Raw genomic sequence first — 17,020 nt, forward strand, 5'->3', positions numbered from 1 at the left:
GTCATCATACCACGGTGCTTTTTTTTTTTTTTTTGATTCAAGTACCATGGTACTTTTGATAAACTGAAAATTTACTTGAGTAGTAGATGCTTGAATATAGAACCTATATTTTTAAACTTATCTTTCTTGAATTCTTTCCCTTAATTTAAAAAAATAGCTCTTATGGTTAAAACAAGCCTATAAAACATTTGTAACATTTCAAAGCATCTCTTAAAAGTCAGGTCTTTTCATACTGAAACATATATTTTAAATGCCCAAATTTCATCCGACGGAATGTTTGGGCAGTTGTCCACTTACCTTTTTCTTCTCCTCTAACCATCATTTTTCTCTTTTCTTTTTTTTTTTTTTGTCTTCCTTTTTTATATTTTGGTTTTAAGATTAAATTATTCGGGTCATTTTGATAATTTTCTCTTGAATTGGAATTAATTATGAAATGTTTCGAGCAAATTCAAGGATGAGAGCTTTACATTTGAAATTATACATACGTACGATTAGAATTCTCATCTACATTTTATAGTCTGGGACCAGCGAAAAATAATCTCTCCAAAATTGTACACTAGTAAGTGCCAAAGCCAGGATTCAAACTCCACAATCTTGTGACTCTGTAGTTTTTCACTACTTGTGTCCCATAGGATAACAAAAAAACAATTAGAATCGTATGTATAAAGTAGTAGACTTTTTTGTCTTGTTTTTATTGTGCATTTCAGTCTCTATAGGATAATAGCTTGCTGGTTCAATATAAAAATAGCTGGAACCCACCTATGTACATCTAGTTTCATCTTTGGAAGATCAGTGACTAATTTCCCTGGTAATCCATTTCATACTTTCTTTTGAAGTTGGAGGGATGAGTTTTACATCCCTTTTTGTTCTCTTTTATGGTTATAAAAAGGACTCTTTGTGAGTGTAGAGTATCACCGTTGACCTTTCCTGTGATAAAGCAGTTTTCCTTTTAGGTAAGAACACATGAAAACACATGACTGTTGAAACTAAGAATATATAAAGAAACTGAATGTAATGCAAAACATGTAGCTGTTCCTGCATGAGCTGACTGCTTTTACTGTAGTATCTGTTACTGAGAGTCTGCTGAGAATTCTTTATCCAGAGCAAGCTCTTTTGTGTATTAATCCTTAAGTGTAACATTAGGAAGACCACTGCAATTAAGTGTTAGGTTTCTTTTTTTTTTTTTTTTTTTTTTACGTGTTTAAACCTGGATAGCTCTACTTGACTGTTAATAGATTTCTCTACATTGTCATAAACACAATTTTAAGAAGTAAAACAATGCTTTATAGACTTTATTTGTTAAAAAGAAAATTCGCCTCTGTGTATCTTACATTTTTGGGTAGAAATCGTGGACCTTGGGATGCAGGTAAATTCAAAGTCTGGCATTCTGCAACTCGTAGACAGTGTTGCAGTTTGGGTTTGCTTTATTAATGCAGTTTTCATCCCATCCATTTATCTTAAGTAAATTTGTGAGTTTATGCTTATGTTTCAGAATGTCATGCCTTCTCTCTTACAGAAAGGAAATGGATTTGAGACCTAAAGTATTTTTATACTTAAAGTCGTAACTTGTCATGTGTGCTTTTAACACCTATCCTCAAACATAAGAATAGCATCTGGTATTTGAACGACTTGGAAAATTTGGGTAGAAGTCTACATAAATTAACAATTTTCAGTTATAAAAATTAGTGAAAAAAACTGTGAATTTTTAACCACAAACTGTTTCCTAACTGCTTCACACACTTTGGAGGTACCTCTCATCAGCTATCTGTAGGGTTATGCCACGGATTTGTGCCCTCATAATAAAGCTTTTATTTTTAACTATTTTTATCAGAGACCTTTCAAAATGTATTATAAATATTCTTGCCTCTTTAAACAAAGTAACAATTAAATTGCTTTTATGTTTTAATACCTACTTCTTTGAATGCCCTTAGGCAGCCATTTCTGTGTCTGGTTTTTATAATTTTTAGGAATTTAATTTTTCTCTTCGTTAATCATGTCAGCCTGCTGACTGAAGGAAGTCCTTATTTCCCTTTCAATTTGTTTCTAATAATTTTTTGTTACAGTAGAACCCAAATAATTGTCCAAACAAGGTAAAATATTGTTGATAGAAAGGCCTATGGTTGTTTGTCATGAGTAAAGTCTGTGAGTTTTAATTGGAATCAGCACCACTGATGGGTCGACACCTCTAGGTGTCTGTCGTAATTGATGAAAATAATTGCAGTAAATACACTGGATAGCAGAATAGAGCATAAGCATTACATCACGTATGTAATGTATAATAGAGTTAACAAATTTGTGATTTTATTTATCTATGCTTTTATGTTACCCTCTGCCCAGAATGTAATCAAAATCCTGCTCATTATTCATGGCCCAGCCTTGACATCTTTTGTGTTTTGACTCCTGCTTCTTACTCCCTTGTTGCTCCTAAAATTTCTTCCCTCTTTCTACCTTCTTGTGATTGCTGATATGAACTGCAATTTACCTGTTTTCCCACAGGACCTAGTGTAGCTAACATTAGGCATTGTACTAAGTACTATTGAAATGCAAAGATGAATGATACATTGTAATAGTGTTCTATTTCCATTTACTCAGTGCTGCCTGTGTGAGGCATTAATACTAACCATCTTGCATGCATTCCTCATTTAACCCTCAGGGCACCCCTGCTAGGTAAGTGCTGTTCCTCATCTACATTTAATAGTCTGGGACCAGTGAAAAATAATCTCCCCACAGTTATATACTAGTGAGTGCCAAAGCCAGGATTCAAACTCCAATCTTCTGACTCCGTAGTCTTTTACTACTTCTGTCCCATAGGATAACAAAACAAAACAAATAATTACACAAGGGTGGAATAGAGACTGGAAGAGAGAAGTGGGTGCAGAGGATCAGATACTTGAATTAAAGAACATGATAAGTTTTGACTTAATACGAAATGAGGGCTATATTCTAGGATTGGAGAAAAGATTAGGCAAAAAGACAAGAGATGTGAGATGTGATCGTCCATGCTGTATTTGGGGAGTAGTAATTGGAGAGGCTGAACCATATTGGTTGTGTTAGAAGATTAAGGAGGTTGCAAAGGTTGGGATCAGATACAGGACTAGTTGGAATAATCGTTTATTCCCAGACCATCTTCATTATACTATGTTGCATGCTTCTCTCTCTCTCTCTCTCTCTCTCTTTTTTTTTTTTTTGTTTGTTTACATGCTTCTCTTGATGTGGAAGACTTAACATGGATATGCAAGGCATGAAATATAAAGGATGTATGGAAGTAGAATAACTTTGATAATGAACAATAAGAACTTTTCTCTAAAGCTCTGATAAAACTTAGTATTAGAAATTTGAGTATTGTGACTACTTTTAATAGTCAAACCCTGTTGAAAATAATATAAAAGCAGGGCAGCCCGGGTGGCTCAGCAGTTTAGTACCGCCCTCAACCCAGGGCATGATCCTGGAGACCCAGGATCAAGTCCCACGTTGGGCTCCCTGCATGGAGCCTACTTCTTCTGCCTGTGTCTCTGCCTCTGTGTGTGTGTGTGTGTGTGTGTGTGTGTGTCTCATGAATAAATAAATAAAATCTTTAAAAAATAATAATATAAAAGGAGAAAGGATTTGGCGGTGGGGGTATGGTCAGGGTTGTCCCTTACTCTGCATTTGTACTAATGCAAGCATGCCAAGCTTAAGTTACATGGTGTTGTGTGAACTACAGTATAATGTTCATAAGTATTCATTTTCATATGAAACATAGAAAGTATATGTGGAGAGTCCCCTTTATGCAGCTTATATTATTAAAATCAGCGTCAGTGGATAAATGTGAAGGGAAAGACCAGGAAAACATAGGCCAGCTATGAACACAAAGAGCAAATATACATGTGGCAGAAGCAGAATCAAGCCCCAGCCAGAATATTAGGTTTTAATTCCTTTTGCCAGCTTCCTGAAGTAACCCTGAAGCTTCAGTGGTTTATTCAGTAAGGAGACAGTGAGAGCAGTCCATCTCAGATAGGAGGGTTAGTGACCACTAGAATTGTTTAGATTTGCCTGCACGTGTTGGTGATTGAAAGCATTTCAACAAGGTGAGTTTTGCCATATTTAAATCCTCTATAGGGGCAGCCCCGGTGGCTCTGCGGTTTGGTGCCTGCCTTCAGCCCAGGGTGTGATCCTGGAGACCTGGGATCCAGTCCCACATCGGGCTCCCTGCATGGAGCCTGCTTCATGTCTGCATATTTCCTTCTCTGCCTGTGTCTCTGCCTCTCTCTCTCTCTCTCTCTGTCTCTTTCTCTGTCATGAATAAATAAATAAAATCTTAAAAATAAATAAATAAATCTTCTATAGACCATGCACCCTGTATTTACCTGTACTGGGTATACCACTCCTACCATATCCCTTCTCTCCAGGCACACTCTGAAGCTTATTTCTCTCTTAATTCACATGGTGGCTGCAGTTGTGTTCCATGTGCCTTCTTCATTCCCAGATCTGGACTGAAGGAGGGAGCATCCTATGAGGAATGTGCATTTCTCCTGGTAGAGGGAAGAGAGAAAGACACTTGGCAACCACAGGTGGTATTTAAAACTTCTAGGAGCTAGCAGAATGTCTCTTTTGCTTATATTGCTCTGGCCAAACCCCATGTCAATGACAGTAGGAAGTATACCCCTCCCAGAGAGGTACTTCACATCCTATAGCCACAGGCAGTGGCAAATAATCCTCCTACAAATCAAAGAGGTGCAAGAAATTGAGAACAATACCCTCTACCACCATTAGGTTACTTTGTGTCCAGATGATTTAACAGACTTTAAAATGATTCAAATGATACAGAATCTCTACTTAGAAATAAGGAGGAAAACAAAAAAAAAAAAAAAAAAAGAAAAGAAATGAGGAATTTTCTATTTGATTTTTTATCTGGGTAGTCATTGAATATTACCTTTAATCAAAGAAATCAGAAAATCGATTTTCTTGAATCGTGTAGGTATTCATGTGCCTAGAGAGGAATGGCTTAGGTTTGCTGTTCTCTTAATGAAATTTGTTAGTTAAAAGGTCAACAGCTTTTCTCTGCCCAGTTCTTCAATATTAAGCAAGAGAATACAGAAAATGATTATAAATACACAGGAGATTCATTACTCAAAGTGGATGCCTTAGGCCTTAGGGATGAATGCTCTGGCAGGAATCAGGTGAGAAAGGCTGGAAGGATTATTAAGGGAAGTTGTATAGTTACAGTAATAGAAAAACCCATTCATCAATATTAATAGTAGTAGTAGTAATGATTTTAATCATGTCCATTGCATATTTCCTCCTGCCTTATTTCTACTTGTACATTTAGAGTTTTGTGTGTTTTTTTTGTTTGTTTGTTTTTTTGGAGAGAAAGCCTTGAGGGGCTTTCCTTTGTGTTCCTTTCCTGATTTCGGTAAGGCAACACAAATCAGCGCTACATAACAGTGGGCTGTTGTGGAGATAGCTGGGGGCTTTTGCACATTTTAGGGGAAGTAATGGCAGACTAAGGAAAAAGACCACTGTCCTAAGCTACTACTTTCTTTTGTTGTGCATTACCTGAAGAATATTATGTACTTGAGAGCGTCTGGTAATTGATTTAAAGTCTGTTTCATAGTGATTTCCAAAATAAGTATAGTGAGTTTAAGAGTCCTTATGAAATATAAAGTGATTTTAAAGCAAAACATTACTTAAGACTTAAAGGGAGATTATGTACCACGTTTTTCTTTTGAAGGGCCCTTCATGGCACTCAGATATGTTGTCTACAAGCTAAACTGTAATTTATATATGTGTGATCATTCCTGAAGTTAAAACTCTCAGAGGTTCTTTGATTACTGATGAGAGGAGATTGCTCTTGATAGTGATAAAAGGTATAATGAATAAACCTTAAAGACCTTTGCAGTAATGAGCTACTTATACCTACCCAATGAACTGAACACAGGCCTGCCTTATATTTCAGTAGGTGTTTAGAAAGATAGCTAATGTTACAACATTTTTAAAAGGTTTATGGTGAACAGCAAATAATTATAATAATAGTGCAGACAGAACTATGTGAAAAAGAGATATTTGTTTCATGACTGTAGGATATTAGATAGTCCCATTACAGCTTGGCTTTCTTTTCCCCCTTCTCTTCTATATAGCACTTTGCCAGTTAGGAAAGTTGGTTGAGGAGAGATAATTTTAAAAGCTATATTGTTTAGCAATCCCTATTGGCCAGTAAATTGGCTAAATAAAAACTGTTCATTTTAACATCCCTCTGATAAAAGCATCTGATTTGTATTTGACCAAGTAGAGAACTACTTTTAGAGTGAAAAGTAGTTAGGTTGGGTCTAATTAGGTTTAGTATCTTTTCCCAGTGGCAGTACCTAAAAGAGTTTCAGATGCAGTACACATGGAAATTTTGTTCTATTTAATAAAGCTAGTGATGAAGAAAATAAAATGCTTACAGGTATCCTTGCTGACTTGGATAACTCAGAATTCTATCATTGAAAACTATAATTCACTGGTTTTCTGAGGGTAGGGGATTGATACATGTTTGAATTTTATTTAGAAGGTAATTTTTTAAAGATAATTTTAATATTGTTCATCAAAATAAGCATATAGTTGCATATTTTTCTCTCTTCCATTAGACTGTGACCATAAATATACAGCCTAGGTATTTCTTTACTGCTTAATAGGCTTACTGGTATTCAGAAAGTTGTGGGTATACGGGTAGTTGTATACGGAAAATATATTAAATATGTAATCTAACAGCTATTGCTATAGGAAGTCTTGGAAATCTGAAGGGTAAAGTTCTCATTATTCCTCACACTATAGTATACATCTGTTACATGAGAGTTCTATTTTACTTCATCCTTTATGTTCAGCGAGAAAAATACAGCAGTTGTACCTCTCACTAAAATATTTTATCTTAAGATTGTAAAGGACACTTTCTCCATTGAATGAATTCTTTACTTCCCACTCAAACTGGCTATGCAAATATGAAATATATTTGACATATATTACCAAATTTACCACATGCATCATTCTGTTAAAGATCTTTAAACTAGGAATCTTGTTCAGAAGTGTTTAAAAACATTAAATAAATTGCTCAAAATTAGTGTTGGCATTTGTCATTTTAAATCATAAAGTTAAAAAGAGTTCAGCATGAAACACTTTAATGGAAATAGGCCTTTTTATACTTTACCAGATTTCATCCATAAGCCTTTAAACATTACATGAATTTAAACAAGCTTTAACAAGAGATCATTTTCTATAATAATCTGAAAAGCATTGTAAACATTCAAAGTAGGCAAGCCAATAATCAATTTAGAAGACTGTGCTGGCTTTTATTTGTGGATGAAAACTTTTGGAATATTTTCATTAGAATTTAATTTTGGGGGAAAGGGGAACCCTTTGCTTTTTTCCCCTTCCCTCTAGCATAAACACATCTTAAAATTAGTGGTATGGTTAAAAACAATTAATTTCTAAGGAGTTTAGCAAAGTAGCTATTAGTATATCCTTGGTACAAAAGGAGCAAAACAAGATTTTTTTAAAACAAAATCATTGATGACAAAATCTACTTTATTAGTAATGACCATTAGAGTTGCTGGTTTCATTATGTGGAACCTGACTGACTGGTGCCACTGGGTTGTATTTTGAAAGAAGAGGAATTTTCTGTTGAGGTAGTTCCCGTCTGGGTTGCTTGCTCACGTCCAGCGTTTTAAAGCTACGTGTTTCACACTTCTGAACTTCAGCCAGGAACTGGTCTAAATTCCTTTTCCGCAGTCTTCCATTCTGACATCTTTGAAGTAATCTGCTGTTGTCCATTTCCTTGTTGGTTCTCCAGCCCTGGCTGCCTCCAGTGCTCGGGTCCTGTTCCCACTAGCCTGTAAGCAGCTTGTGATCTGCAGGCATAGAGTGTTCATCGTGTGCTCAGCATTATGAGAGCTCCATGTTTCTACTTCGATATGTAACCATCACTTCCTAACCCCTAATGTTCAAAATCAAATTAATTCTTCCATCAATGCTGATTTCCCTTTCTCACTGCTGCTCTTCTCACAGTTCCAATCCCCTACCCACAGCTCTGCTAGTTCCTTTCTAGCTTGGATCCCCTGCCCTCTTTCTCTATGAGCAGAGAGCCAAAGTATCTTCTTTGTAAAACCTTACAAGGGACACCTTTATGTCCCCACATGTGTCAGAAAGAAGTCATGTTTAATAAGTGCCAGGGCACTTGGGGAAATATGTTCTTGACATTGTGGGGCAGCAAACTGGCCCAGAGGCCATATCAAGCCACCAACTATTTTTGTAAAATATTTATTGGAACACATCCACTCTCATTTGTTTATGTATTACTGTATTGTTTTGCTGCTGAGATCATATGGCCCTGTTTACACTCTGGCCCATTACAGAAAAATACGCCAGCCCCTGTTCTAAATGAACATCTGTTAAAGCAGAGTACACTAGGAGTTGTGCCCAAGCTTCAGATGATCTTCTATATCAGGCCAGCATATATAGCCTATTCAAACAAGAATAATATATTTCTAAAGCCAGGTTTTTGTATGTTCATAACTAGAGGTAGGAGATATACAGTGAATGTTTTCGTTATGTCTATTTTAATTTTCTATGTTAGCATAGTATATTATTTATTTATAGCTCTTAGAACTTAGAGATAAGGCATCAGGTAGTTCACTTTCAGTTCTTTTACATGCTTGCATTTTCTGACATCTTTAATGCAGCTCTATCTTCTCTCCTCAGCCAGAATTTCAGTGACAAATCCCCAGATTCCTACAGCCATTCTAAGGGGAAGAATCACAAAGAACTGGGGTTGGAAATAGTTAAGGAAAGCTTACAGTGAACTACATGGAGCAACTTTTGCCATTACAGTTTGGAAGTGATCATCGCAGCTACCATTATTATGGCCCCAGTGTTAGTAATTGCTCCCTAAATTGGAGAGCTGACACTGCAATCCTAGTGTCAATACAACGTTAACTATAGAGCTAAGTAAGGCTGTACTGGTGATGTGATATATTATAAAAAGGGAAGAATTTCTAAGAAATATTGTTCTAAACAATATTTGGCTAAATAAATGCAACCCAAGAATCTGGTAATATCAACCCAAATTACAAATGCATTCTTCCTTTGACCCAGCAATCCTACTGTGGTGCTCTGTCCTACAGATAAAACTGCACATGTGTGAAATTACATGATCAGATATATTTGGTCCACTGTTTAATACATGAAAGATTAGACACTAACTGGGTATCCAGTGGTGAAGGACTGGATCATAAAATCAGAAAGGTAAAAAAAAAAAAAAAAAAAATCAGGTATTTGAAAGGCCAGGTGAAAACATGCCACTTGACAGGCAATTATTTGCAAAGTAATACTGAAAATGCAGGGAAAGGAGAACCTAAAAACTGCTATCAAGAGGTACTAAATGGGAAAAAATTGAATATTACCATATTTTACTGTGTTATCAAATAGCACTTTTTTACTTCAATGCATGAAACGTGTAAGGGTTTGCATATATTGTTTCCCATTCCCATTTGGCTTATATTCCCAAATAAACTGAGTCACCTAGTCTAATGATAAGAACCTATGCTAATTAATTCTTATACTTTGTTCCTCCTTCTCTAACATAAAGTGGGGGCGATGATTAGGACAAAAGTTATTTATAAAAATTTATTTTTCCACAGAGGAACAGCATTTCAAATTGTATTTAACAACTTTATCCTAAACTTATTACAGAGATTTCAAGAAGGTGAAAGGAGGTACTTAGAAACTTGTTCTCTGATAAGGTTTGTGTGAGTGAATATAATTACAGACAAAAGCTCAGGCCAGTGTTAGGAATAGCCAAGCCCAGATTCCAGATATCTGTCAGTCAGGTAAAATTGCACAACAGCTCAACTACGTGGAGTAAAGGTTTGTGGAAAGTCTGAGATAACGCTAAATTTTGTGATTATTTTTTATAAATTGTAATATTGCTGCCAAGAAATCATGATACAGAATTAGTTTTATGGGGCAAGAATTCTGCTTTCTAGATATTTCCTCTGAGTTAAGAAAAAACGCTGGACGTGCAAAACTTGATGATCTGTGGTTAGGTATTGCCATTATATGCTTACTAAAGTCATAAATACCAAATGCATTTCTCTGTAATCGTTTGCTGTCCTATATATCTCTGGATTTAATTTTTAAATATTCAAAAAGTAGATATATTCTAAGTTATATTTCTTTTTATTTGAACAATGATATAAAGCAAAAGTGTAAGTCATTAGTTTTTGCAGGTTGCACTTTTATAGTAATTACATAATATTAAGACTTTTCAAGTTTTTTTTTTTTAAGATTTTATTTATTTATTTATGAGAGACACACACAGAGAGAGAGAGAGAGAGAGAGAGAGAGAGAGAAAGATGCAGACACAGGCAGAGAGAGAAGCAGGCTCCATGCAGGAAGCCCGATATGGGACTCGATCCCAGGACTCCAGGATCACAACCTGGGCCGAAGGCAGACACTTAACCGCTGAGCCACCCAGGCATGTTTTCATATAAAGATTCATTCAGTATCATATTCACAACTGTTGCCCATGGTTGTGGTAGTATTCCCATTTTTCAAATGTATAGTTAAGGCCCAGAGAGTTTGTAACTTAGTCACACACATCTGATAGAAATATGACTCAAAATCTTCTGATTCCCCATGTCCTAATTCCTCACCATAGCCTCGTATTTGTTCTGTTTATTTTTAAGATGATGATATTATTGTAGCTGGTTGATAGCATGCTTCTTATCTTTTCAGGATATGGCTTTAGTTGCTCCTGAGGCTCCTTCAGAACAAGCCAGGAGAGTTTTTCAAACCTATGATCCAGAAGGTAAAAGATTTTTATCATTTTATTATCATTGATTTAGTGTTTTAGATCTTTTTTTTTTTTTTTTTAAGATTTTATTTATTTATTCATGAGAGACACAGAGAGAGAGGCAGAGACACAGGCAGAGGGAGAAGCAGGCTCCATGCAGGGAGCCCAACGTGGGACTCGATCCCAGGTCTCCAGGATCACGGCCTGGGCCAAAGGCGGCGCTAAACCGCTGGTCCACCCAGGCTGCCTGGTGTTTTAGATCTTTAAATAATTTGAAATGTGATTGATAAACCTGAGTTTTACTCAAAAGCATTTTTGGATTATTGAATGAAGTGTAGGTTGCACTTCTTGAAAATTTTAAATGGGAAATGTGACAATGAGAACAAATAAGGATGCCTAAGTGATTGTCAGATTCTCACATGGCATAAGATTTGTAGGTTTCTTGGGATAACAAAGTTAGAGTTGCTTGAATCTTGACCTCTGATAGTCTGGGTTAAACAGGAAAATACCACCTTCTAGATAAGTGTTTTAAAAAGTTATTCCTTTATTCTGTTATTCAAATTAATATTAAAAAGTCTTCCAAAATACTTTTTTAAAAACCAAAATATAATTGACAAGTATTCTGTAAATTTAAGGTATACAAAGTGTTGCTTTGATAATTTATATATTGCAAAATGATAACTGCAGTAGGGTTAGCTAACACCTGTCATGTCACATAATTACCGTTTTTCTGTGGTGAGAACAATTAAGATCTAGTTCTTATCAACTTTGAAGTCTATAGTACAGTATTTTATACTATAATCACCATGCCGTGCATTAGCTCTCCAGAGCTTATTTATATACTAGTTGCAGGTAACATCTTAAACATCTCCCAGTTAACCTACCTCCCCAGCCCCTGGTAACCACCATTCTACTTTTTGTTTCCAAATTCAGCCTTTCTAGATCCCACATACAAGTGATGTTGTGCAGTGTTTCTTTTTCCCTTAGTGTAATGCCCTCAAGGTCCATCCATGTTTTTTCAGAAGGTAGGATTTCCTTTGTTAGCATAGCTGATCACTATTCCATTGTATAAAAACATCTTCTTTATCCATTTATCCATTGATGGACATTTTGTTTTCATATCTTGGCTGTTGAGAACAATCCTGCAGTGACTGGGGTAGCACAGATCTATCTTCACACTAGTGATTTCAGTACCTTTAGATAATACCAGTAGGATTGCTACATCATATGGTAGTTCTGCTTTCAGTGTTTTGATGAATTTTTGTATATGTTTTCCTTAATAGATGTACCATTTTATATTTTCGCCAACAGTGTATAATAGTGCTCTTTTCTCCATATACTATCAACACTTATCTTTTGTCCTTTGGATAAAAGCCATCCTAATGGGTGTGAGGGATGCCTTATTGTAGTTTTGATTTGCACTTTACTGATGATTAATGATATTAAGTGTCTTTTCATATGCCTATTGGCTGTTTGTATGTTACATCTATTCAGACTGAGCGCCCTTTTTCAATTGGATTATCTTCTTCCTCTTCTTTTTTTTTTTTTTCTTTTTGCTACTCTGTGAATTCTTAATGTGTTTTGGGTGTTAACTCCTTATGAGATAGTTTGGGAAGATTTTCTCCCATTCTGTAGGTTGCCTTTTTAATTTATTATTTCCTTTGCTATGCAGAGGCTCCTTAATTTAATACAGCCCCACTTGTTTATTTTAGGGTTATTTTTGCCTGTGTTTTGGTGTCTTATCCAAGAAATCATTGCTAAGACCAATGATACTGATCTTTTTTCCAGTGTTTTCTTAAAGGAATTTTACAGTTTCAGGTCTTACATTTAAGTCTCTGATCCATTTCTTTTTCTTTTTTTTTTTTTTAATGATCCATTTCAAGTTAATTTTTGTAAGTGGTGTAAGGAGTCTAGTCTCATTCCATTTCATAGCCATCTCATATGGATATCCCATTTTTCCAACACCATTTATTGAAGAGACTATGCTTTCTTCAGTGTGTGTTTGTGGCATCTTTGTCAAAAGTTAGTTGACCATGTATGAATGGGGTTATATCTGGGCTCTGTTCTGCTGAACTGGTCTATGTGCCTGTTTTATTTCAGAACCATACTCTTTTTATTATTATAGCTGTGTAATACTGGTTGAAAATCAGATAGTATGACGCCTCTGGCTTTATTTCTTTCTCAGGATTGCTTTGGGTGTGCAGTCTTCCGTGGTTCCAGACTATCTTTCTATTTGTGAAAAATTTCTTTAAAATGTTGATAGGGATTGCATTGAATCTGTATGTCACTTTGGTTACTATGGACATTTGCACAATATTCTTCCAATCCAAGTATACAGGATATGTTCCATTATGTCATCTTTGATCTCTCATCAATGTCTTACTTTTTGGTCTATAGGTCTTACATCTCCATCGTTAAACTTATTCCTAAATAATTCATTGTTCCAGTGCTATTGTAAATGGATTGCTTTCACTGGTGTATACAAATGCAACTGGTATCAGTATGATTTTACATCGTGCATATTTTCTGAAACCATTTATTAGTTCTGACAGTGTTTTAAGGGAGTCTTTTGGGTTTTAAATATGTAAGAAATTATGTCATCTATATATGCTTTTTCTTTTTCTTTTTCTTTTTTTTTTTTTTAAGATTTTATTCATTTATTCATGAGAGACACAGAGAAAGAGAGGCAGAGACACAGGCAGAGGGAGAAGCAGGCTCCATGCAGGGAGCCCGATGTTGGACTCAATCCCGGGTCTCCAGGATCACGCCCTGGGCTGCAGGCAGCACCAAACCGCTAAGCCACCAGCGCTGCCCACCTTTTCTTTTTCTTAACCAGTTGATATGGCTAGGATTTCAGTACTGTGGTAACTAGAAATGACAGGCATTCCTATCTTTTTTTTTTTTCTGATCTTAGAGGAAAAAGACTTTTTTTTGTCATAGAGTATGATAATAACTTGTAGGTTTGTCATATATGCCCCTTATTACACTAAGGAACATTGCATCTGTGTGAAAATTTTTTTGTTTTTAATTGTGAAAGGATTTGTATTATGTCAAATGCATTTTCTGCATATTGAGATGATACTTTATTTCATCTTATTAATGTGACATATACCGCATTTATTGATTTTTGTGTGTCGAACCATCCTTGCATCCTGGAATAAATCCTACTTGATCATAGTGTATGATCTTTTTAATGTGCTATGGGTTTGGTTTACTAATATTTTGTTGATAATTTTTGCATCTACATTCATCAGGGAGATTAACCTATAGTTTTCTTTCTGGTAGTGTCATTACCTGGCTTTGGTAGCAGGATGATGCCAGCCCCATCATATGGTTTAGGAGTGTACCCTCACCTTCAGTTTTTTGGTACAGTTTGAAAGGAACTGGCATTAATTCTTAAGTGTTTGGTAGAAACCATCTGTTCCTGGGCTTTTGTTTGTTAAGAGGTTTTAGATTACTTTGTCAATCTCCTTTTTGTTACTCACCTGTTAAGATTTTGTGTCTTCATGATTCTGTCTTGGTAGGTTGTATATTTCTAGAAATTAGTTCATTTCTTCTAAGTGGTCCAATTTGTTAGTGTATGATTGTTCATAGTAGCCACTTCTAATACTTTTATGTTTCTGTGGCATCAGTTTTAACATTTCCTCTTTCATTTCTGACTTTGAGCCCTCTCTTGTTCTTGGTGTGTACAGCTAGAGCCTTGTCTTTTTTTTCAAAAACAAGCTCTTAGTTTCATTGATCTTTTCTTTTGCTTTTCTGGTCTCTATTTCATTTGTTTCCATTCTGATCTTTGTTATTTCCTTCTTTCTGCTAACTATGGACTTAGTTTGTTTTCTAGTTTCTTGAGGTATGAGATTGAAATCTTAAACTTCTCTTAAAACTGCTTTTGCAGTATCCCATAGGTCTTGATATGTTGTGCTTCCATTTTCATTTGTTTGACAGTATTTCTTGATTTTCCTTTGAGTTATTTGACCCATTCATTGTTCATGAATCGCCATATATCTGTGAATTTTCCAACTTTCCCTCTGTTACTGATTTCTAGTTTCATACCTTGGTGGTCAGAAAAGACACTTATTATGATCTTAGTCTACTAAGCTTGATAAAACATTTTTGTGATCTATCATGTGATCTATCCCGAATATTCCAAGTGCATTTAAGAATATCCATGCTGTGCTTTGAATGGAATATTCTACATATGTCTAAAGTGTCATTTAAGTCCATTGTTTGCTTATTGATTTTCTGCATCAATCATCTGTCTATTGTTAAAGTGGGGTATTGAGTTCCTCTGTTATTTCAGTGCTATCCAAAATTCTCCCCCATGGATTAATGTGTTTAATATATTCAGGTCCTCCAATATATGGTGCATAAAGATTTATAATTGTTATATTCTCCTGATGAATTGATCCCTTTGTCATTTAATGACCTTCTTTTATCCTGTTACAGGTTTTGGCTTAAAATCTTGTTTTACCTGATATAATTACCCCTGTTCTCTTTGGTTTCCCATTTGCATGGAAAATTTTTTTTTGATCCTCTGAGAGTCCTTCAAGTTGAAGTGAGTCTTTTGTAGGCAGCATATATTTGGGTTTTGTTTTTTATCCATGTAGCCACTCTGTCTTTTCATTGGAGAATTTAAACCATTTAATGTTTGAGTAATTATTGGTAGGTAAGTACATACTGTTGCCATATTTTGAATTGCTTTCTGACTACAGTTCTGTAGTTCCTTTCTTCACTTGCTGTTTTGGTGAATTGATTTTATAGCAGTATGCTTGGATTCTTCATCGTTTATTGTAGATTTTTGCTCTGTGATTACTTTGAGGCCTTTAAGCTGATAACAATTTAACTTCAGTTACATCAAAAAGTCCTACCCCCATTCATGTGCCCTACCCATAATTTATTTTGATGTCCCAATATGCATTTCTTTATATAGTATATTAACATATCATAGCTATAATTATTTTTAACACTTTTGCCTCCTAACCTATATGCTAGAATTCAAAGTGATTTACACACCATCACAGAATCAGAACATTTTGTTTTGTTTGTCCATTGAGATATAATTGACATATAAGAGGTGTACAGCATAATGACTGAGTATATTGTGAAATGATCACAGTAAGTCAGGTTAACATCCATTTGCCATACAGTTTTCTTTTTCTTGTGGTGAGAAATTTTAAGGTCTATTCTCTGAGCACCTTTAAAACATGCAATACAATATTACCTCTAATCACCCTACTGTTGTAGTTGTTTATGTATGTTGGATATTAACCCTTTATCAGATACATCACTTGCAAATATTTTCGCCCATTTGATAGGTTGCCTTTTCGTTTTGTTGATCGTTTTCTTTGCTGTATAGCTTTAGTTTTTTGTATTTTTGCTTTTGTTGCCTTTCCTTTAGTGATAGTTGACAGTTTTACTTTATCCTTTCCCACTTGGATGCCTTTTCTTTTTCTTGCCTAATTGCTTGGCTATAACTTCTAATACTATGTTGAATAAAAATGGTGAGAGTGGACATCCTTGTTCCTGATCTTAGAGGAAAACGTTTCAGCTTTTCACTTTTGAGTGTGATGATAGCTGTGGGCTTGTCAAATACAACCTTTATTATGTTGGGTGATTCCCTTTATATCTACTATGTTGAGAGTTTTCATCATGAATAGATGTTCAGTTTTGTCAAAGGCTTTTTCTGCATCCTTTGAGATGATCATATGATTTTCTTATCTTTCATTCTGTTAACATGGCATATTGTATTGATTGGTGGATATCACACCATGCTTACATCCCTAGAATAAATCCCACTTGATTGTGGTATATGATACCTTTACTGTATTGTTGAATTTGGTTTGCCAATACTTTGAAAATTTTGCATCTGTGTTTATGAGGGATATCAGCCTGCAATTTTCCTTTCTTGTGCCATTTTTGTCTAGTTTGGGTATCAGAATAATCATGGCTTTCTGAAAAGAGTTTGGGAATATTCCTGCCTCTTCTGTTTTTGTAAGAGTCTGAGAAGAATTGGTATGTATTCTTTTAATGTATTTAGAATGAAGCCAGAAGGTCCTGGACTTTTGTTTGTTGACAGGTTTTTTTGATTACTGATTCAGTTCCCTTACAATTGATCTCTTGTAGGTGTCTAGAAATTTATCAATTTCTTATCTAGTTATCTAGTTATTTAGTATGTAATTGTTAATAGTCTCTTCTGATCATTTGTATTTTCTATGATCA

General features: G+C 35.2%; 1 protein-coding gene across 4 annotated transcripts in view; it reads left to right on the top strand.

The window, feature by feature from the left end:
- The window catches only part of MINDY3 (MINDY lysine 48 deubiquitinase 3), an 84,053-nt gene that overhangs the window by 50,338 nt on the left and 16,695 nt on the right, over positions 1-17,020 (top strand). For all 4 annotated transcript variants that reach the window (XM_077897080.1, XM_077897079.1, XM_077897082.1 and 1 more), the window contains one exon: positions 10,747-10,819. In XM_077897080.1, coding sequence (XP_077753206.1) covers positions 10,747-10,819 — 73 coding nt within the window. The remainder of the gene's footprint in view (positions 1-10,746; positions 10,820-17,020) is intronic.

This window comes from Canis aureus, chromosome 5 (assembly GCF_053574225.1).
Source record: "Canis aureus isolate CA01 chromosome 5, VMU_Caureus_v.1.0, whole genome shotgun sequence".
Lineage (NCBI taxonomy): Eukaryota > Metazoa > Chordata > Mammalia > Carnivora > Canidae > Canis > Canis aureus.